This window comes from Bicyclus anynana, chromosome 5, assembly GCF_947172395.1.
Source record: "Bicyclus anynana chromosome 5, ilBicAnyn1.1, whole genome shotgun sequence".
Lineage (NCBI taxonomy): Eukaryota > Metazoa > Arthropoda > Insecta > Lepidoptera > Nymphalidae > Bicyclus > Bicyclus anynana.
In genome coordinates, this window is record NC_069087.1 from 19,061,771 (window position 1) to 19,085,541 (window position 23,771).

At 40.1% G+C, this 23,771-nt stretch overlaps 2 protein-coding genes across 5 annotated transcripts; one reads left to right on the forward strand and one right to left on the reverse strand.

Annotated features, from left to right (window-relative positions):
* Nucleotides 1-215: 215 nt before the first annotated feature.
* On the reverse strand, nucleotides 216-14,268 carry LOC112050953 (putative uncharacterized transposon-derived protein F52C9.6). 4 transcript variants are annotated; one of them, XM_024089377.2, is made up of 4 exons: nucleotides 12,137-14,268; nucleotides 11,810-11,963; nucleotides 11,408-11,562; nucleotides 2,280-2,499 (listed from the first exon to the last, which is right to left on the reverse strand). In XM_024089377.2, exons 1-4 carry the CDS (start codon nucleotides 12,214-12,216, stop codon nucleotides 2,403-2,405), a joined length of 486 nt encoding a protein of 161 aa, XP_023945145.1. In that variant the 5' UTR covers nucleotides 12,217-14,268; the 3' UTR covers nucleotides 2,280-2,402. The 4 variants fall into 4 exon arrangements, with proteins under 4 accessions (XP_052737834.1, XP_052737833.1, XP_052737835.1 ...); XM_052881874.1 differs by lacking the exon at nucleotides 12,137-14,268 and having other exon boundaries at nucleotides 216-2,499; nucleotides 11,810-11,951; XM_052881873.1 differs by lacking the exons at nucleotides 11,408-11,562; nucleotides 12,137-14,268 and having other exon boundaries at nucleotides 216-2,499; nucleotides 11,810-11,949.
* Nucleotides 14,269-14,343: 75 nt separating this feature from the next.
* Nucleotides 14,344-18,428, forward strand: LOC112050933 (lens fiber major intrinsic protein-like). The gene is made up of 4 exons (XM_024089358.2): nucleotides 14,344-14,500; nucleotides 17,387-17,910; nucleotides 17,989-18,069; nucleotides 18,135-18,428. The coding sequence occupies exons 1-4, from the start codon at nucleotides 14,482-14,484 to the stop codon at nucleotides 18,261-18,263; spliced, it is 753 nt and encodes a 250-aa protein (XP_023945126.1). The 5' UTR covers nucleotides 14,344-14,481; the 3' UTR covers nucleotides 18,264-18,428.
* The last annotated feature ends 5,343 nt before the right edge of the window (nucleotides 18,429-23,771 follow it).

Genomic DNA, 23,771 nt, shown 5'->3' on the forward strand with positions numbered 1-23,771 from the left:
AAAAATCTCTTTGAAAGTAAAAAAAGTTTAACATTAGTTCTAAAATTCATATCGCATGCCCTAAGGAAATATCCTATGCAAGCCCCTATTCTCTGTATATTTATTTTTACCCGAATGCAAGAAGAGTTATGTTTTTCGCGCGTATCTTACATGTAGGTATGTATGTATTCTTTATTACCTCATATCTTCCAAACCACTGAACATCATCATCATCATCATCATATCAGCCGATGGACGTCCACTGCAGGACATAGGCCTTTTGTAGGGACTTCCAAACATCACGATACTGAGCCATCTGCATCCAGCGAATCCCTGCGACTCGCTTGATGTCGTCAGTCCACCTGGTGGGGGGTCGGCCAACACTGCGCTTACTAGTGCGGGGTCGCCATTCCAGCACTTTGGGACCCCAACGTCCATCGCCTCTTTGCACTATGTGCCCCGCCCATTGCCATTTCAGCTTCGCAACTCGTTGAGCTATGTCGGTGACTTTGGTTCTTCTGCGGATCTCCTCATTTCTGATTCGATCACGCAGAGATACTCCTAACATAGCTCGTTCCATCGCCCGCTGTGTGACTCTGAGCCTTCTTATGAGGCCCATAGTTAGCGACCAAGTCTCGGAACCATAGGTCATCACTGGCAACACGCACTGTTCGAAGACTTTTGTCTTCAGGCACTGAGGAATTTCGGACGAAAAGATGTCGCGAAGTTTCCCGAATGCAGCCCAGCCGAGTTGGATTCGACGGTTCACCTCTTTCTCGAAATTGGACCTACCTAACTGGATCATATGTCCTAGGTATATGTATTCGTCTACAATTTCGAGTGCAGCGTTCTCAACTATAACTGGGTGGAGCGATACATGAGCATTACACATTATTTTTGTTTTGCCCATGTTCATTTTCAGGCCCACCTGTTGAGAAACGCTGCTGAGGTCATTGAGCATGGTACTAAGGTCATCCAGAGTCTGTGCCATGATGACTACATCGTCCGCGAACCGCAGTTGAGTGATGTACTCGCCATTGATGTTGATGCCAAGTCCGTCCCAGTCCAGAAGCTTAAAGACGTCTTCCAAAGCGGCGGTAAATAGCTTCGGAGAGATCACATCTCCCTGACGCACTCCTCGCTGCAACTGGATTGGCCTCGTAGTCTGATCCTGAATACGGACTGACATAGTGCCACTATGTCAGTCCGTATTATTATACGAAAACGCCACTATGATAGTGGCGTTTTCGTACAAGCACTTCAACGCTTGGATATACCTGTAATCAATTCGGCATCTCTGCAATGACCTTAGCACAGCCCAGGTTTCCACCGAATCGAAGGCTTTCTCATAGTCCACAAACGCTAAGCAAAGTGGCAGGTTATACTCGTGAGTCTTCTGTATAACCTGCCGCAGCGTATGGATGTGGTCTATGGTACTAAAGCCTTTTCGGAAACCGGCTTGTTCGGGAACCACTGAACGGATTTACGTAATTAGGATATCGGTAGATTTGTCTCAATAACTCAAGTGTTCTTAGATAGGTGAAACTAAAAAAAATAACAAAACGACTGTGAGACGCTATAGACTTTTTTTTTTCTAATATTGCAATATGGGTATCAAATTCAAGAACTTTTAGTGAAGATTCTAAAATGGTATATCATGGCATGTTTAAAAAAACTATAAAAATGGAAAAACGTTATTTGTTACTTGTCTATAGAAAATACACGAGGCGGATGACTATAGGCGCGAGCAGGTTTGTGAAGTGAAGTTATAAAATAGACTAAATTAAATATAAAAATATTAATTATAAAAATCAGCTAAGTGCGAGTCGGATTCGCCCCGAGCGTTCCGTAGAATTTTTTGAATATTTGCATAACCTCGGTTGGACGTATAAATTATCGTACTTTGTAATAAACGTAATAAATAAATCCGAAATTAACCAATCTATCGTAACTAAAAAGTGTGAAATAAATAAATTAATTAAACAAATAAAAAACCCGTCTTCATAAAGTATAAAAAACTGAAAAGAAAAAAAACAAGCTAGGTCCCGACTGTTTTCTAATTGCTTTCTACACTTCTGGACCTAGCTTGTTTTTTTTCTTTTCAGTTTTTTATACTTAATGCATTCGGGATTTTTTATTTGTTTATTTATTTTACACGGTAGACGGTCTTTGAGCTGTCCGTCTGCCCGAGGGTTGCGACACACGCTGCGTCTAGTGGAGGCTGTTCATTCAACGCTCGGCGGAATTCAATGACACCTATAATAATAATTAAACAATAGTACCTAGTATGAATAGTCCAATTACTATACATATTTTTTATTTGGAACGCACATTGACCGAGAAAGCTGAATTTTAGATATAACATGGGGAGACCATAAAGAGCTCATGGGCGTAGCGAGGCGCGGGCAGGGGCCCCCGGTCGGTCACTGGAGCTCCATAGCTATGTGATAGAAGCGAAGCGGCATATGGGTTGAAAACCGTTTCGTTTCGGTTGAAAACCGGCCGAAACTACAGCTTTTCCTGAAACCAAGTAAAAAGACAATAAGATCAGTATTTTTTTTTAAATTTCAGGTTTAGAGAGGGAATAATTAATTTTCATCTATTTTCTGTATGAAACTACTTGTTCCAAAATTAAAAGAAAAATATACTTGGGATCCTTTAAGTAACTTTTTCAAATGTAGGTATCACACGATGCAATTTGAATTTTTTTTTCATCTCATTGGGATTTCTATGAACATACATGAAAAAATAAAAATCTCATAGTTTTTCAAATATTTGCACAAAACCAAACGGCCTTGTTATTTTTTAGTAAATCGTTTATGTTGTTAACGGTGGACGATGTTTTCAAAAAATCATCTAAGTACATATTCTTACATGTCACTTAATAACATATATTGCTGAAATGCGATACACAGAAATGCTGGCGGTTGAAATAACTATGGCGGAATAAATGTATTCCTTACATCATCATCTTGTACTGGCAGTTGATGAGAACTTCCGAAATCCTAATCTGAACAGTGGCAGCTTTACCCCATCCTCTCTTGTTATCGGGAGTTCACCTTTTCACGAAACAACAGCAGAAGAGCGTCAAAAAACAAATGAGAATTTTACCAAATATAAAAAATCTTGCTGCATTACCAGTAACATCTTGTAGTGTACAGCGCAGTTTCTTTTTAAGCTTTTTACATAAACTAATATAGCACTTTCGTATGACACTAAAGACAGGTAGAATGGTGAAGCTTTCATGTAAAATCGAGATATATCTGGCAGCCTACGAGAAGAAATGTTATTGTATCAAGCAAAATTAAATTTAGTGTGCTTTTTAGGGTTCCGTAGTCAACAAGTGTTATCGCCGCGTTGCAACGACTTGCGGTACGGCGGCTTCAGTGTGCTCGTGGCGATCGAGCCGTCCACATCTCTTGTTGTGTAATTCTTTATGGGTTACTTGGGATAGGCGGGGATATCTGTCAAAGGCGCCTTTAACACTACACACATCGGTCACAAGTGCGTGAATTCACTCAAGGTTCTCTGCCATTCTAGGGTCTTATTTTGGTTATAGTTTGATTTGTTAATTAAGTTGTCCTGACAAATGTTGTGAATCATATAACCTTTATTCGACGTTAGTTTTCTTGTTTTTGTAACCACCTTTGAGTCTGCTAAAACAAGGTACCCTTATAATTTCGCCATGTCAGTCTGTGTGTCTGTCCGCGGTTAAGCTCAGAGACAATTACTACTAAAAATCTGTAATTTAGCATGAGTTTACATATTCAGTTACCTACATATATTCATCAAAATCGTAAAATTAAATCGTGAAATGAAAGATATTTTCAGAGTACCTCTCAAACATGCAAAGTGGGGATGAATTTCATAACACGTTTATCTTATATTGTGCAATAGGTCTATAAAAATAAAAAAACATACTCAGAGTACATTCTCTCTACCCTATTGTGATTTAATTCGATAAAGTAAGATGATACAGAGTCTGTTACAACTAGAAATCTGAAAGGCATAGTGGCAAGTGGTAAAAAGAAAATGAAAAAAATATATATATGTATATCTTTCAATAGTTCTACTTTATGCATTTAAGGAGCCAGGAGGGTATAAAAACTACCCGCATCAAGGTCAAGATAAAACGCCTGTCTCTATTGTTAGAGTGATCCGTCCGATGGACAAGTTTGTTGTTATTAATTATTCTTCAGGCGTGTTGGCCACTTGGCTTTAGCGTTTTCAATGTTGTTGAGTGTGGGCCGCCGCCGCCGGGCATCTTTTTTTTTCTATTCTTTACAAGTTAGCCCTTGACTACAATCTCACCTGATGGTAAGTGATGATGCAGTCTAAGATGGAAGCGGGCTAACTTGTTAGGAGGAGGATGAAAATCCACACCCCTTTCGGTTTCTACACGGCATCGTACCGGAACGCTAAATCGTTTGGCGGTACGTCTTTGCCGGTAGCCACGGCCGAAGCCTCCCACCAGCCAGACCTGGACAAATTAAGAAAATCTTAATCTGCCCAGCCGGGGATCGAACCCAGGACCTCCGTCTTGTATATCCACCGCGCATACCACTGCGCCACGGAGGCCGTCTACTGCAAAGTAACACGGAATGTTTGTATCATCGAGCGGAGCGGGGAGTAACAATATCCGCTTACCTATATACAGGCAAGTAATGATCTACCAATACTAAAAAGTTTTTATACAAAGCAATTCAAATAATTATATCATTTTTTTTCTTCTCTTATTTTTATTGTATCTTATTTGTGTGCAATAAAGAATTAAAATAAAATAAATAATTGCGACTATCCATGTGACACACGCCTTTAAAATTCATTTTAAAATACGTAATCGTAGTGGTAAGACTGTCGACGAGATATTGCAACTGGCACTCCGCACTTCACTAGTAAGCTACTTCATGATATTTATCAATGAATAAGTTTGGCTAGGTCATAATATAAGAATGCGATACTAATATATAATATAATATTCACAATTTAAGATCTATTTACAACAGATATATTTATTACTCCAAAAATATTAATTTTAGAACACAATATGTTCCTTAGGGCTTAGACATTTTTAATTAATTTTCCTACAACCCTACAGTTATGGGAAATACTCCCGAGCACCCTGTATATATATTTTTTGTATCGTAATTCGATGCCAAGCCCGTGTGGTGTTGATTTTAGTCGTTACTGAAAGAAAAAACAGTGACTGAGAAACAAAAAAAAAATATGATAGGTAGGTATCTACGCCTTGAATTAATAGATAACCGGCTTGGCACCTCCATCAAAGTAATCATTAGGTAGAAAATATTATAATGTTATTTTTCCCTTTTTAGTTTCGTTTCATCTCCACGTGACGAGCCGTTTCACTCTGTGACGTGTCGGTGTACAAGCTCAGACCGTCCCACTGCTGCTCGCAGCGCGCCGCCCGGTGCCGGCGCAGCTCAGCGTGCCAGTGCACTGCACACTTGTGCACAAGTGCGCACTGCACTGCCAGCGACACGGTGTGACGTCAGTCTATAGTTTGCTTATGAATATTAAACTTATAAATGCTGCAGCATCAGCTGTCGGTTATCATGACTTGGAAATACCAATGAAGTACCTTTACCTACAGTTTACCACAAATTGACGGATTCGTGAAAGTGTCATGTACCTGCCACGATGAGTTGACGGTTATTCAAACGCTTGCACAGATGTTTTAGATACTTACCTACTATACCTAAGAAATAACTCGATCACGTCCTTAACGAAAACTGCATCATAATCGGTATATTCGTATTATAGTACTCAAAGGTGATTACAAATATAAGAAAACTAATGTCGAACAAAGGTTATGTTTCACTACAGTTGTCCTGACAACTTAATTAACAAATTAAACTGTAACCAAAATAAGACCCTAGAATGACAGAGAATTACCTTGAGTGGAGTCGCGTACTTGTGAACGATATGTGTAGGGTTAAAGGATCCTTTGACAGTCGACTAACAATCCCCTTTTCCACTCAAGTCTCTCCCCGCCTATCCCAAGTAACCCATAAAGAATTACACAACAAGAGATGTGGACACCTCAAACGCCACGAGCACACTGAAGCCAACACGAGATCGAGCGACGTCATATCCGTCACATACTATTATTTCCTATACTATTTATTAAAAACATGTAAATTTAAAAGCGGCCAACGCGGCGATAACTTTCGTTTATGAGCGACTAGCCGACGCTCTACGGCTTCACCCGAGTAGTTCCCGTCCCCGTGAGAATACGGGAATAAAATATATGACAGTCACAAATAACGTGGCTTTTTCTAGTGGTAAAAATTTTCAAAATCGGTTCAGCAGATCCAGCGACTAAATATACCACAAACGTATCTTAACTTATTATATTACTTAGTAAGTATAGAAGATGCCTCAGAGACCTCAACCTTATACCTAACTTATACCTAACACGTGTTACAAATAGTACCTGCTTCCCGCCTATTTCGTATAGATAAGTGTCGCCGCCTAGCGTATAGTAGCGTCATTTCATTTCATACTTTTATGACTTCCGGTTATTATAGTTAAATTTAATTAAGTAACAATGATTATCAATCCGAACAGTGTAGAGGTTATTATTAATTATTGATATAAATATAATTATTTATTTTACATGATATAAATTCATCATTGGTTATTTTACTCTTGACAACTATGACGTCACGTTATGATTTAGTTTGTATTTAATTTCTCAACTTTGTGTTTCGATATTTTAATATTATTTTACGATCGTTATAAATATCTTTTAATTATTAATGTGTTTTAGATAGAATTATAACGTTTGGTTTGTATAATAATACTCCGGAACTATTATTAAAACGTACTTGTATTGTTAACATATTCGTGCTACCAACAGTAGACACTAACTTTGCAAATATTATAAAATAGAGGGTTGTTTAGCAGATTCATTGATATACTACCATCAGCGTGTAATATTAACATTATAGCGGAAGCTATGCTGAAATTGTTATCGAATAAATTTGTGTACAGTGAAAATATTATTTTACTTCTCCCACCTTCTGTAACACACGTCATTCTGTTTATACCTCATTACCTCGCCTAAAACTGCTGTAATAATAATTAATATGTATTCGGTATGTAGGCAAGTACGTTGAAACAAAATGTCAGTTGTTGCGCAGGTACAGTAGTAAACACAAGTGTTGGACGCGCGCCTGCCCAGTAACTACCTACCTACATTAATTATGTTAAGTAATTGAAATATTCGTACACGGATATACAGTTTCTTTTTACTCTGATACAGATGTCAACGTGTTGCTAATACCTTCACTCACTTATCTACTCGTGTTTAGTGTTCCGGTCCGAAAAAGTTATCGAACTCGGATCTTTTGATTGACAGCCGTGAGCCAGCGAGCGGACAACCGCGGCGATGGATAGGCAGCATAGGTAGGCGTAAGTAAATGACGCAAGTGCAAACACCGAGGTCAGACCGTCAGAACGAACATGTACTTAATTATATAAATATTAAGTAGGTATCTGCAGATAACAAAATTAATATTGTTTACATGTTACATTATAATTTGACGAATAATAATTACTTATTATTATCAATCGTCATCGCATATCTTAAGTTAGCAAATAACAAGTAGGTAGGTCGTTAACTACAACAATGAATAATAATAATTATGCTTGGCGCGTTCGTCTACCAGGTGATCGCGTCAAATATCGGAAATTAGCACTTCGTATACTTCATTCTCAGAATCATTAAACAACAGCAGCCTAAATTTTTCATGAAATGATTCCATATTTCATTAGGTAAGAATGTACATAGTCGGGCCGCTACCAAACAAAACGTCTCTCAGCCGTTTAGTGATATATGGAGTTGTGCGCCACAGCCACAGCCGCCGCAAGTCGCAGGCGGCACTACAGGAGATAACTGTGCTGGCGGCGAGACGAGCCTGTGCGCATGTACATATGTTTTCTGTGGCGATACTCTCGCACAGTGTTTGCACAGCTAATAGCTAACAGCGCACACAACAGTCGCAACACAAAGCGGCGCGCAAACAGCGCAAACAAACAGCGGACTGTCAGCGCTGTCATTAATTGTTATTTATCAAGTGTCAGCTGCCGCGTGACATGCATGTGTACACGACACTACTGCGACGACGGCGTGCTTAGGAATTGACGATTCCTGAATTAGTACGGCTTCTTTAGGACATGCAATCGATCAGTGATTGATTGATTGATCAATGAAATCAAATCAATCGATCAGTGGAGCGGCCTCCGGCTGCAGCCCGCTGCACGTGTCCGCGCTCCGGCTTGCGGCACCGGCAGCAGCGCGGTGTGGGGGAGCTCAATGTTCCTACTGCTAGTGGCATGTATAAGGTTTCTAACTGGGGTAGGCAATATACGTCCAAATGGGGCAAAAAAAAAACAAAATTCATTTTCTAATACAGGTTCGTACCTAAGGTAAGCAGCGCCTAGTTGCATCTATGCAATGCACGCCAACCGACACTGCTATTATGCATTGCTATTGGGTATTTTCGAAAAAAAAATTTGGCCTAACCCCTCAGCTCAGCAGTGAGCCGAATATGGGTTGATAATGATGATGATGATGATTGGGTATTCAGAGTATGTATTTTTGGGATACTTATTTAAACTAATAAATCCTTAGCTGTGTAACCTTTGTGTGTCTGGAGTCAAAGTCGAGCACTGGCATCATCGGGGTGCGCACAGTTTAGTCACAGTATAACCAGTAGTTGGACTTCATACTAGAGGTCGAAACACGAGCTATACCTACGCACCTTGAAACCGGGGTGATCGTGGGGTGAAGACAGTCGCGACTGTGCCGCGGTGACGAACGCACGGTGTATGCCGTTAATTAATACATCACAAATAAACAATACATCACTAACTTGGTAGCGCCTTCCAACGGATCGTACTGAGAAAACTGAGAAAATAGCATATAGGTACGATGTTATTTTTCGCTTTTTAGTTTAATAAAAACATTTTTCAAATTTTGAAGTAGGTTGTATTTTTTTAAGTCGTTACCGTCGTTTAATAATATAACGTCGTGACCACGACGTTATAATTTTCTTATGATTAGTAACTCGATACAATCAACCAAACCAATTTTAAAAATACTACTTTAACCTTTACTCGCATACATCACTCCCCATTTATCCCTACGTAATATGTACATTCAAAATTTTCTTTGTTTCTGTTGACCCATATCGATGTAAAGTTCTCATCATTACAAATTAATCAAGCCCAAACACAAGGTAGCTACTGTAAACATTGAGGTAGCTACTGTAAACATCTTAACTGTCTCCCGCCTTCATAACCAGACCCATAATGACAGACACATCCCATCTAGGTGGAAAGGTCTTGCCGACACTAATTAATCAAGTCCAAACACAAGATAACTATTGGAAACCGTTAAAGAGTTCCCTTGTGTGTGTTGCGACTCCATCATCAGATCGATTCCAGACCTTCATAAAGTTGTAGTCCTTTAAAGTGTTAAAAAGTTAATGGAAAAAATATAAAACGCTACTGTGGCCCATACGATTTTTTAAAGTTCTCTTCGAATTCTCCAAGATTCCATCATCAGATCCTGACATTATTCCTATCGGACCAATTGGTAAGCATACCCTCTCAAACAAAAAAGAAATATTGAAATCGGTTTAGGCGTGTTCGAGTAATCGCCGCAGCCCCTGGGCCGACTTATCGCTGCTGCGGCGCTGATAGCCTGTCGCGCGATAGCCTACAGCACCTCCGACCCGCGGCTGACGCAAGCCGCCGCCGATCTTTGACGGTCGGCCTCGTACAGTCGTATTCAAATAAACAATAACTTAAGATGCCTACACTTCTGCCGCTGAGCAGTGTTGCCAGTGGTACTCGCCGGGCGCACTCCTGTCTCCTGCCTGCCTCCTGCCGACTGTTGCCCTGTTGTTCGACTACCTATTTCGTCCCGTGACATTATGCATTTGGAAATACAAATGACCCGAGTGAGCTGAATTTTGGATATGACGTGGCTCTCTAAGTCTGGGCCCGAACCGATTCAGACTACGACCAAACCGGCTCGGAAAAAGTCAAAAATTTTTTTGACTTTTTCGACCGGTATGTCGAATCGATGTAAACTTTCAAACCCTATTTCACCCCTTCTATTTTCGCATGTTTTATACGAAATAAATAGTCCAATAATCAGTTTGTAAAACTATAACACCAAACATTAACGATTTATAATTTTTAAAAAACTTTAACCCTTTAGGGGTGCGATTTAGAAGTCTTGAATGACATTATTTTTAGTATTTTTGTACATATATACAACTAGCGGACGCCCGCGACTTCGTCCGCGTGGAAATCAATGTAAACTTTTTCACCACTTTAGAATCCCATTATATTTCGTATTTTTTATGATCTATGAACAAATTTTTAAAACAATAACTCTAAAAATGAAGGACTTTACATACAAACTTCCAAGTCCTATTTCACCCCCACCAGTTTTATGATAGGTACCTATAGATAGAGCATACACAAAGCAACAAAAAAGTGTTGAGTCAAAATGTTCGTATCTCAACTCAGAAACAAGTTATTGTAAAAAAACTAAATACAAACCTTTTTTCAAGATGGTGGAAAATGCACATAGGAAATCTCGGTCGAGAATTTAAAGTTAAACTTTTCTAGACTCTCCCGACGTCATATCCAAAATTTAGGCTTTCGTGGTTCATTTCGACTTCTACTCGTAATCTAATTTTTCCGCCGACTTGATGACTGTATGCACCTAGTTACTAAATGAAAAATAAATAAATAACAAGAAAGAAGAACTACTGTAGCGTTATCCACATAAACGCATCCATATAAACGCATCCACATAAACGCATCCACATAAACGCATCCACATAAACGCATCCATATAAACGCATCCACATAAACGCATCCACATAAACGCATCCATATAAACCACACGCGGCAAACTACAGACCCATCTCGTTGTTGAGTCGTGTCTACAAGTGTGGACTGTGAGAAAGCTTTCGACTCTGTGGAAACCTGAGCTGTACTGAGGTCTTTACAGAGATGAGATGCCGAATTGACTTTGGGTACATTCAAGTGTTGAAGTGTTTGTACGAAAACGCCTTGTCAGTCGGTATACAGGATCAGACAACCAGGCCAATTCAATTCCAATATTGGAAGAATTCAGAACTTCCTAATAAAAATAATTCATAGTCAGTGCGTTTAAGACATTATACAGATACGCTCACAGCGTCGTGCGCCGCTCGAAGCTTTGTCGAGTTAATTCCGTCGCCCTCTGCCGCCCGCGCCGCCCGCGCCCAGCGCCGCGCCGCCCCGCCGGCGAAAGCTTCAATGGGAGTGACGTCAGCACACTGGGCGGCCTTGGGCTCGCACCAGTTCTTTATTTGCGTTACATTGGAGATAAATAACAAACCAAAATGGAACACAAGCACTCAGCGCAGTACACCCGACAGCGCTGTGCAGCTGTGCGACTGTGCGACTGTGCGACTGTGCGACGGCACGAGTGCGGCGTGCGCCTGATGGACACGTGGCACATGGCTCACAACAACCCTCACAAACTGGTGAAGTCTATTGAGAGAAATAATATTATGTATTAGATTAGATGATAATACAAATCTAATAATATCAATGCTTTAATTAAATAAAAAGACCAATAAGTCGTGCGTGGAGTCGGAACGCATCAAAGTAGGTATATTGGTAGGTAAGTGAATCTTTACAAATAGTCAACTCACGTATCTAAAGTGCTTGTAAACTGAACCTACTTGAAATATAATTTTGATTTTGAATTATCTCCAACTCTAGTAAATTACCTTACCTTATCAGCCGGTAGACGTCCACAGCTGGACATCGGCCGCTTGCACGGAGCTCCAGCACAGCGGTGTCGGGCAGCTGCGACACCGGCGCGGAAACATCCAGCCCTGCGAGTGACCGACCCGCGTGCCCAGCGTTGGCATTCAATGGACATCAACCTTATAATGGATAAAACACAAACAATTAATAAATTGAAATTAGTTAATCTCCTGACACGTTATGTCACATTTTTGCACACAAGTACAAGTAACATTTAGCAGGATTCATTAATTTATTAGTTTTTCCCACGTGGTTTTACAAAATTCTTGTACGGTGTACGATGTAGACTTACATCTGATCGATCTCCGGGTGGCCGGAACTGGAGCCGTGCGCGGCGTAGACCGCGCACGGGCGGAGCGGCGCCAGGCACATAGCAAGTATGTCTATGTCTCCAACGAGACGAAACTCGAAAGTCAGCCAACACGAGAGCAGCCCGCGCCAGCGCACGGAAGCGGCCGGGCCGCTCGCTGCTATCGAGCAATTGATCGATTAATTATTATTTCCTCATTTACATAACGACGTTCTCCGCAGATCTCAATGTCGTCCACCTAAGTCTATATTTACTAGTTTTAAGTCTACTACGGCGCGGCCAACGACTACATCGCAGGCCGACCGTCTGGCCAGCCCCCCTAGCCATGTGGCACGTCGATTCTCTTTCTACGATTGCTAACGCTTCGAAAACTAGAAAGATGTATGGAAATGACATATTTTGTTATCGACAGGTCACGTAATCAAGATCTGTCGTCATGGCTGTATTATATTTTAAAAACAATAGGGATCATTCCTAAAACTCCAATAATAATGTAACCCAAGGTGTAAAAAATTTACCTAAAATATTCTTTACAACACACAAAGTGTCGACACTAACTAATAAAGTCATGACACAATATGTGATTTTTTAACCGACTTTAAAAGAAAATGAGGTTCTCAATTCGACGCGTATGTTTTTATCGTTTTCTGTTTGTTACCTCAGAACTTCATTTCTAACCAATTTTTAAAATTCTTTTCTTGTTAGAATGGGAAGCTCTTGAAGTAATCCCATTGTCATCATGTCAGGATCTGATGGTGCGATCTTGGAGAAAACGAGGAAAACTTTCAAAAATCGTTAGAACAGCTATAGCGTTTGTTACTTTTTTCATTAGGTATTCTAATAATAAAGCAATACAACTTCATGAAGGTCTGGAGTCGATCTGACGATGGAACCGAAACACACACGACTGGTACTCTTCATCAGTCATCTTCTACAGTAGTTTCATTGTGTTTGGTCTCAATGAATTTGTGTCGACGAGAACTAACCACTTAGATAGTTTGTGATTGTCATTAGGGATCTGGACATGAAGACGAATGACACTTACAGCAACGGCTTACTACTATATAGCTTACTATACTATACTTATACTAGATAGTTACTTATCTTGTGATCAGGCTTGATTTATTTGTATTGATGAGGACTTGCCACCTAGATAGGTTGTGACTGTCATTAAGGGTCTGATGATCTAATAAAAAAATATTAACAGGATGGGGTGAAATACGGGTTGCAAGTTTACATCGAGTTTCACGAGGTCACGCGGACGAAGTCGCGGGCATCAGCTAGTAATATTATAAAGGGGAAAGGTTTCGTTGTTTGTTTGTTTGCATTGAATAGGCTCCGAAACTACTGAACCGGATATACTTTATACGAGAACAGGAACTGCGCGGGTGAAGCCACGCACCTCGACGTCCAATGAACGACGAATTTTGTGACAGAGAAAAAATGTAGTGTTACAAACTTGAAATTTGGCAGGAGGTAATTGACAGTTATGATTATTTTTAGACTTTCTTAATCCGGCCCTGTCGCAAGGTACCGAACTATACCTACCTAATATATTAAATGTGTTAGATCTACATTATGCGTGCAACTTGATGATTCCTATCACTCATGACTCATCTATTCTTTTACTAGATATCCTTGGTATTAGAGTTCGTAAATAGGTAGGTATGTCACACCTAGGCACGATGACTTCTGCAGCAGCAGCAGTACTTACTGTACAGTACAGCACTCCGCCGGGCGACGCGACGCGACGCGACGCGACGGCTTCGACGTAAGTGCGCGAATACAAATCGTATCAAGTAGCTAATCTCTATCCGCCAATAAAATATAATTTATTGTCAAATAAGGAAATAATAAAAAATATGAAAAGTAAAAATATTACTGATAAAAAGGTGCCTATCTAACAGCGGCGTAACTATGCCATTTGAGGCCAGTGGCGAATTTATTGGTGGTTTAAACGTTACATTACTTCTGAGCATCGGAGGAATTAGTGAATCACTATGATCTCTGCCTCTCGAGCCGTTGGCTTGTGTCCGCAGTGTTCTGCCAGCCCGGCCCCGAGCCACCCCACAGTTGCGCCACCGCGGAGCTACACGAGCGCCAGCGTGTGAGCGTGACGTGTGGTCGCGCAGTACGCGCGGCGTCGCCGTCCAGCGGCGCTTCGAGGCGCGCTCCGCCCCGCAGGCCGCCGAGGACACGCGATAGTGTTGTGTGCGGGCGGCCGTCGCGGCGCGCCCAGTCCGTGCGCGGCGCCCGACCCGTCGCCTCGCTCCCGCACGCCGAGTGCTCTCCCGTACCAGTGCCCAGTGCCCAGTGCCGACCTGCACATGCCCAGCGACGGTCACGGTCAGTATGTCGCGCGCGGGCCCGCGCGCGCGCTTTCGAGTTTCAGTTAGTGCTTCCGGCAAACTTCAGGAAGCCCACGTGCTTGTGAAAATATTTGATTTGCGAATGAATCCGTTCGGCGGGCGCGGGGGGCCGACGACTATTTATATTTGATCGTTCGTTATTTAAATATAACCAACAAAATAAAAAATTCGCTGCGCTCGTCGCTCGCATCGCAAAAGGTCATCGGAAATTATAAACTCTTTTGTGCGACTGGTTTTTAAATGTTTGAGACATTTCTCTTTCCCATTCACGGAATGTTTGGGTTCTCGTTTCAGTATCAACAGCGCCATTACTATCATCCTCATTATCATCCATCATCTTCATTAGCGACTTCTTTTTTAAAGTCCCTTAACATTTACTTTAAACAATCCCCACATCAGTTGTAGCAAATCTACAAGATTTGCTACAACTGATGTGGGATCCAGACGAACGTAGCCAACGCTACGTTCGTCTGGATGTTACAGATCAAGCTTAAAATCGAATGTAAATCTAATGTAGACTACTTCACTGACCGGATAGTTTACGTGCAGTGCGCACACGTCAAGCGTGAGTCGTTGAGCTGGGACAGAACAGGAGGCCGACACACAGACAGATCTATATAATATTGTCCTACCTATCTATGTATTATTGTGTATAAACCCGTTCACCTGAGGCGTATGTGTAATTAATATAACAACATTATGTAAATATTTAAAATTACTCTAATATTTATATTATGTGTCCACAGGAAAATATTATCTAATCAATTTAGTTAATTAACAATTAAAATCAATATCCTGAATGTATGTTCCGATCCGACTGCGCCGCGGAGCGCAAGGAACCGTTTGCTCGGCCCCGCGTAATCCTGTACACGACTACACACGCGCCCGGTCCGGCGCCGGCAGTCACAGCGACTATAATTCACCGGTATAACGAATATATTTAAATAACAAAATATTCAATGAGTAGGTACGTAGTCGAGAGTGCGTGCAATGTTTTGGGCACGTGCGTCAACGCAGACCTATGCTAATTTCTGCAAATTGTTATCAAAAAATATCTTTTAAGATTGTTTTATTTCAAACTTTTTTAACCATTGTCAAAATTAGTTTGTAACGGACATCTACTAACTATAAACCACCTTCTTGCCAAAATTCAAGTTTGTAGCTTGAAAGATGAAGGACTTTTATACAAACTCGCGAGAGCCTTTAGACCTCCTTAATCCGGCCCTGTCGCAAAATCCATTCATAACAAACGTAATCTAACTGTTTACTACCTCCCTCCAAATTTCAAGTTTGTAGCAAAAAAAATGAAGAACTTATAAGAGGATATTATTATTTTTTTTTTGGATTTAAAAAAGAATAGCTTTCAAGGTTTAAACAACAGACGACAATAATTGACCATGCCCTTTTTCTCCGAAATTACTGTATGTAAATTTAAAAAAAAAATACAGAAGTTAGCTTTCTATTTGAAAATTCCGGGAAAACTTCAGAACTTCAGTACTTTGTTGTTTGGTTTTTTTTTATAATTTTCCATTGCCCCACAGAAGTGACATTCGTATTCCAAAGTTTCAGAGTTCTATAGTTTTCCGCAAATCTTGAAGTAGAAAGCTAACTTTTGTCTTTTTTACATATTTTTAGGTTAAGTAGAAACGGAGAAAAGGGGAGAATTGTCCATTTTCTTGAACAACTTTAAAACTATTTATATCAAAATTACAAAAAACATATATTTGCGATCCTCTTACCAAGATCGTTTGATGTGTCAATGCAGTTTAAAAAAGATAATTTTTTTTTTTTTAAATTTCCATTTAGCTCCCCAGAAATGACCTTCATACTAATCAGAGTTTCAACGTTTTCCGGAAATCTTCAAGTAGAATTACAATAACAGAAATTAGCTATTTCTGTATTTTTGTCATCATTTTGCATACAATAGTTTTGGAGAAAAGGGCCTGGTTAATTGTCTTCTATTTGTTTAAATAAACTGCAAGCAATTTTTTTTCATTCCAAAAAAAAAAAATTATAATCCTCTTATACCTTTCATTTCATATATCACACAATGAATTTTACAAAAGTTTTTTTTTAACTTTCAATCTTAACCCCTATAAGTGCCCCCCATATTCAAATTTCACCTATTCACGTACATTTCTGCGGTTGGGTCAATGATCATTTTATACTGTAATCCGGTTACGTCCCTACAAAATCACCGCAAAAAGCTTAGAACATTAAAATTAACTTAATATTTTACAAACGGATAACTGAATCGAAAACTATTGGTAGGTAAAAGGTTCCCCAAATCTTTTATACTAGGTACACTATGAAAAAATTATGAATGAGCTCTTAAAAGGTACTATTGAAGAACTGCTACCCATTCTGACACCAATATTTAACGACGTCATCGAAACCGGCAAAATTCCTGTTCAGTGAAAACATCCCTTGTCATCCTTATTTACAAGAAAGGACTAAAAGACGATATAGGAAACTATAGACCCATAAGCCTGCTCTCTAATATTTACAAGGTATTCTCGAAAGTCATTCTAGAAAGAATAATCGAAAAGCTTGATGATAACCAACCACGACAACAAGCGGGTTTTAGACAATACTTCTCGACCTTGGACCACATTTTTACTGTAAAACAAATAGTAGAGAAATACAATAAATTAAACAAATAACTATAAAATCCCAAATAGGTGTATACCTATATTAGGCATGCATTGATTACTTTAACGCCTTTGACAGTCATTCTCACAACTTAATTAACACCCCGCGTACCTACTGGCTACAAGCTACTATTGGCTAGGATAGACTAAAGGTAGACGTGAGACGGGACAAACCTGTGCGGCGTACTGAACCACTGACGGGCGCTTCGCAGCGGACGGCGGCGGCGCGCGCGCGTGGCTGCGCCGCTGGTGGCGCGCGCTGGTGAGCGAGCTGCTGGCCACGGCGCTGCTGGTGCTGCTGGGGCTGGCGTCGCTGCTGGCGAGCGAGGCCCCGCTCACCGCGCCGGCCTTCGCCTTCGGGTTCGCCGTGCTGGTCAACGTGGAGGCGTTCGGGCCCGCGTCCGGCGCGCACATGAACCCCGCCGTGACGCTGGCGGCGCTGCTGTCGGGCCGCCTGGCCGCGCCCGCCGCCGCCGCCTACGCGCTGGCGCAGCTGGCGGGCGCGCTGCTGGGCTGCGGCGCGCTCAAGCTGCTGTCGCCGCGGTTCACGGGCGTGGCCGGCGTCACGCTGCCGGGCTCGGTGGGCGCGCCGGCCGCGGCGCTGGTGGAGGCGGCGCTCACGGGCGCGCTGGCGCTGCTGTGCTGCGCGCTGTGGGCGGCGCACGACGCCGCGCGCCCCGACCCCGCCGCGTCCGTCAAGTTCGGACTGGCGGTCGCCGGCCTGGTGTACGCGGGCGTGAGTATCGCCGCCGCCGCCGCCGTCGCCGCCGCCGCGCGCCCTCGCCGCGCCCGCTGACCGTGCGTCTCGTTGCAGGGGCCGATGACGGGCGCCAGCCTCAACCCGGCGCGCAGCTTCGCGCCCGCGCTGCTGCAGAACGCGTTCAAGGACCACTGGGTGCGTAGTGCGCAGTGCGCAGTGGGGCGAGCGCAGGGCGAGCGCTGACGCTGGGCGTGTTGCAGGTGTACTGGGTGGGCCCGCTGGGCGGCGCGGCGGCGGCGGCGCTGCTGCACCGCTTCGTGCTGCTGCCGCCGCGCGCGCCGGCGCCGCGCCGCGAGGAGCTGCCGCTGCACGACAAGCCCGACCACTGAGCGACTGTCGCGCGACTGTCGCACGGGCGCGCGCCGGCGGTCGTGCGGCGAGGAGCTGCCGCTGCACGACAAGCCCGACCACTGAGCGACTGTCGCACGGGCGCGCTGGCGGTCGTGCGCCGATCTGTTGCTAAGCATCTAATTGTAATAAATCTTTATTTTTTATTTGTTTTTTGTTTAACACGCTTATATTAGCTTCACTTGTAACTACCTACTTATGTATGTAAGAAAATCTTGGAATCTCAATTTGACCACTTCCCGGTCTTCGATTAGAATGAAATTTCACACGCTCTGAGTTCTGATAACAATACATGACTAGCTGGGAAACGTCATTACAAATCAAACCAATATGGCGGACTGGCTGTTTGAAATCTACCCCCATGATATGGATATCAAATGAAAGGGTTTGCTGTCAGGAACACGAATAATAGTTTAGCTTGCTATATAGCTGTGGTCCTGCTTTACAGATTGACAATGACGTGCGTTGACCTTTCGGTGGTTCCGGCAGGTGTTAACACCTTTTGAAATCTTCATAATAATCATTAATTTTCAATAATTATACAAAGTATTGTTAACTAATTAAATCCTTGAAATAAATAAGACAAGGATTACAATATTCATATCTATATAATGAAATATACTTATGTTCGCCGAAATTCCAAGGTTTTAAGGACGTTTTAACTATAGACGTTACGACTTACGTGCCCACAAAATCACCGCGAAAACTGAGGCAAAGGCGGCGACTTCACAATCAGTTAACACTATAATAAGACTTTCCTCAAAGCTTGCGTTATAAACACTTTCAACTTTTTGAGAGACATTCCGATGGCTTCATGTGGTAGTCTAATATAAAAACATGCAATAGGGATGATGACAGTTTTTTAAATCTATATCTATATCTATACTATAATATTATAAAGAGGTAAAGTTTGTAAGTTTGTAAGTTTGTCACATTTTTTAAATGGGGTAATCTTCGGAACTACTGGTCCGATTTTAAAAATTCTTTCACCAGTAGAATGCTACATTATCGGGGAGTGCTATAGGCTATATTTTATATTGGTATCATACATATTAGCCGAGTTATCACAGTTTTTGTCATACAGGTCGGACCGAAAATCCTCTTAGGCAGACTTATTCGCATGCGCTGCCTTAACCATTGTGTAAAATTGAAATTAATGTATGGAGACTTTATGTATCTTTAAAAGTTCTACAAACAAGTCCGCGACACCATATACCTATCTTCTATAAATTAGCAGATATAGTACCTTTTGTGTTTTAAAAATTATTAATTTTATATACTTAGGTTTGCGTCATTATTTATGCTACTTAACTTAAATCCTTATCAAAATAAATTATTTAATAATCACAAGGATGTTATGGAGATAAGATTTGCCCTTTATAGTATGTTAATTAGTTAAATAGTTTCGGAGATAATACAAAATTTCTAAAAGGCGGAATGCCGCTTATGTTTAAGCACCACCCGCCAAATTAAGTTGAACCTTCCTCTATAGGTTTCTACGTATTTTATAGGGATCAGCATTTTTGGTTACTAAACTTTATGTAGGCGTTTTATCCATTTACCAATAGATGGCGTTGAGCAAAAACACCATATTTTTGTACGGCGCTAGGGAGATTTATGCCGACTACATGATGATCGAAATTGATTGTTCATACATTGGTGTTAGTGGTGAAAAATTTACCTAGATTTTGGCAAGTCGATGTTAATTGATAATGATTATGTATATGTTCTACTTCTAGGCACGTACCACGTAGGTAGTTAAAGTTAGCTAGATACTGTTTGTCTGACTCTGTCTATTTACGTATTTGCTTTTTAGATTTAGAAATAGAGATTAGAGACATACTTTATTAAGTTTTAATTTATAGTTTAGATACGTCGTACTTTCTTTGTTCAGGTTCAGGACCAGGTTCAGGTAATCAGGTTTAAATTCAAATAAATAATTTGTAATTTTATTTTATTCGTTTCGTTTCGACTTTCGACTTTCGTCATACGTATTTCGTGTAATTAGTTATTATTTCGTTTTATGGTATTATTTCGATTGTTGTGTATATAAATTAATTAAAACTTAGTAAGTGTAATTATAGTGTTTTGTGTTAACTTAATTTTGTAAAAGATATACATACGTAGTCTATACTAATATTATAAAGAGGTAAAGTTTGTAAGTTTGTCACATTTTTTTTTGTTTAAAAATTCTTTCACCAGTAGAATGCTACATTATCGGGGAGTGCTATAGGTTATATTTTATATTGGTATCATATATATTAGCCGAGTTATCACAGTTTTTGTCATACAGGTCGGACTGAAAATCCTCTTATACAGACTTATTCGCATGCGCTGCCTTAACTACTGTGTAAAATTGAAATTAATATATGAAGACTTTATGTATCTTTAAAAGTTCTACAAAAAAGTCCGCGACACCATATATCTATCTTCTATATATTAGCTGATATATAGAGGAAAAAAGGCCTTTTGTGTTTTAAAAATTATTAATTTTATATACTTAGGTTTACGTCATTATTTATACAACTAAACTTTAATCCTTATTAAAATAAATTATTTAATAATCACAAGGGTATTATGGAGATAAGATTTGCCCTTTACAGTATGTTAATCACTTAAATAGTTTCGGAGATAATACAAAATTTCTAAAAGACGCAGAAATTCCACTATATGACGCCCGGCGCTTTCATTTACGTAGTTCCCGTTCCCGTGTGAATATGGGGATCAAACATAGCCTTGGACACTCGCAAATAACGTAGCTTTCTATTGGTAAAACAATTTTCCAAATCGGTCCAGTAGATCCAGAGATTACCTCCTACAACCACACGAACTTTACCTCTTTATATTATTAGCATAGAAGTCTCTATTTCTCTTGGTCATACCACCACTCTCGAAGGACTGGACCGATTTTGCTAAGGGTAGGAGTAAGATAGAGAAGTTACAGGGTAGGTTAGGGTACGGGTAGGGAAGCGTAGGGGTAGTGTAGGGGTAGGGTAGGTTTAGGGCCGGGTTTAGGGTAGTGGTAGGGTCGGGGTAGAGGTAGGGTAGTGGTAGGGTAGAGGTACGGGTAGGATAGGGAAGTGGCAGGGTAGGGGTAGGATAGGCGTGAGATAGGGGTACGGGTGGGATAGGGGTAGGAAAGGGATAGGGTACGGGGAGGGTACGGGTAGGATTGGGGTAGGGTATAGGTAAGGTAGGGGTAGGGTAGGGGTAGGGTTGGGGCAGTGGTAGGGTTGGGGTAGTGATAGGGTAGGGGTAGGGTAGGGGTAGGGTAGGTTAGGTTAGGTTAGGGGGTAGTAGTAAAATTGACATCGAATTTTACGCAGACGAAGTCGCGGGCGTCCGCTAGTTGTATATAAATTAAGAGTATACTAATAGTAAAGCAATTTTGTAAAAGGAACAGGGTATCTGCGATCATTACTTTCGGAGCTACAGGGATTTAAAGTCAGATTTGCGGCGCTGCCGCGGATCCCTGAAAAACGCCCCATACAAAATGGCTCGAACTAATGACGTCATAGGCAATGTAATGATCGTTAGATTTGTATGCGCGTTCAAACAAAATTACTAATATCTTTGTTATTTGTGCGTTTATGCTTATAGTTCATGTATTAAAAAATGTCACATTTAATGTAAGGAAGCTAAAACTGTATGAATTTTCATCTAATTACGATAAAATATTTTTAATAGATTTTGAAATTTTATAATCTCATTTATTTGGCAAATATCCAGACAATCCTTGCTTTATATGTATAAATTAGTTAACATTGACCCTATTTACCCGAATGAATCATAAAAATGAATATATTCAAACCTAGTCATCATCCCCATTGCCCTTAAAAGAATTACTATTTTTTTTTGTAATTTAGTGTGGTGTGCAACAATTTTTTTTTATTTCTATACGTATACGTAGTGTTGGGAAAGTATCGTTTACAATATCGATGAATAGTGAACAATTGATTTGTTTCGCTATATCATCGAAATAAGCGAAAACGTATAAATTAATAAATTATTTTATGTTCTATAAGTATAGTTATTTTATATTTTTCAGATTTCCAAAAAATCATAATTTGAGACAAAAATGGCTAAACAGCATTAACAGGCCTAATTTCAAGGCATCACGATACAGCTGCATATGTAGTGATCATTTTAAGAAGGATGCTTTCCGCGCCTCAAAGACAATGCCTGTCCATCTATCCCGGTGAGAATCTTTTTTCATCGTATTCATTCTTGTTTGTGATAATATAGGAATTCCCTCATTTTAAAATATCTGAATACTAGTAAATTTTAATTTTAACATTTATTTATATAATTTTTTATTGTGTCCAATAGTGTAAGAGAAAATATCATTCACAAATTTGAAAAAAGATTTTGCTGGTTGGTTACTGTATGTACTCATATAATTACTATTGTTGCATTTATAGTAATATTTTAGTAGATAACCGAAGAATAAAAATGACCTATTGCAGAATTTATCACCTGAGCAACAAGTAAGATAACCCTTGCAAAAAGTGAATCTTAATCTGTTATCAGAGAGTCATGACAATGCTGTTTCCCAAAATGGAATACAAGTATTGTATTGTTTTGTCAAAACATACTTAAAAACTAAATTTTCTTGTAATAACGTCTCAAAAAATATGAAAAAAAAAATTTGTCTGGTAGAACGATAATCAAATTTTAAAAGACCATTTACAAAAAAAGTGTCAACTAGCCTATTACTTTTTGTTATGTATAACGTCCTTGTATCAAAAATTGTAAGTTTTGCAACTTCTATAAATAAATTTTGTTGATGAATTACGATTTTTGTTTCCTGTTGCCTTGAGGATTCAGTGCATAAACTGTGCGACTTGGAGAGTTTAGTAGTAGGCTGGTGGTCTAGGACAGCATCATATTCATCTGATAGTAATCGTTACACATCCAAGACATAAACACAGGCCAACGTTCGTGAGTGCCAATACAAAACACTGTATAGTTTAAATAATTTATACTATACAATGTTTATTAAGTACCACAGAGTAACCAGAGGAGTCTTTACACGCACGCTTCAGCATGCAGTTTATGCTGAAGCGTGCGTGCAATCCATAAAAAAAAACAATAGTCACACTTCTCCTTGACATTTGCATATTAAAACAATAACGTAAATTGATATAATAATCAATAAAAAATACTCCATCTTATTTCTTTACTTTTTGAAAACAGTTTTTATAATATTTAGAATCATATGACGCCATTTTTCTTGAATAATATTGAAAATTACTAATGCAATGGTTCGTATCGTACTGACAAGAGAACGTATTCGTTTTTGAATTTCATATTCGTAGCGGGTACGACACCGTCATGTTACGTACGCTCCATCTGTTTATTATTGATTAATATGTGTTAAATACAAACACTATAATGAGAAAATCAATTGTATGGAATTTAATATTATAATAATGTAAGACAGAATTTAAAATGTTTCATTTTAGTAAACATATTTTGTATAATTTTAT

Bases quoted from the DNA above. Each gene is read 5' to 3' on its own strand.
- LOC112050953 (XM_052881874.1), bottom strand. From the start codon at position 1,168: ATGTCAGTCCGTATTCAGGATCAGACTACGAGGCCAATCCAGTTGCAG.
- LOC112050933 (XM_024089358.2), top strand. The intron at 17,911-17,988 runs GTGAGTATCGCC...GTCTCGTTGCAG, and splicing joins CCGGCCTGGTGTACGCGGGC to GGGCCGATGACGGGCGCCAG. The intron at 18,070-18,134 runs GTGCGTAGTGCG...GGCGTGTTGCAG, and splicing joins ACGCGTTCAAGGACCACTGG to GTGTACTGGGTGGGCCCGCT.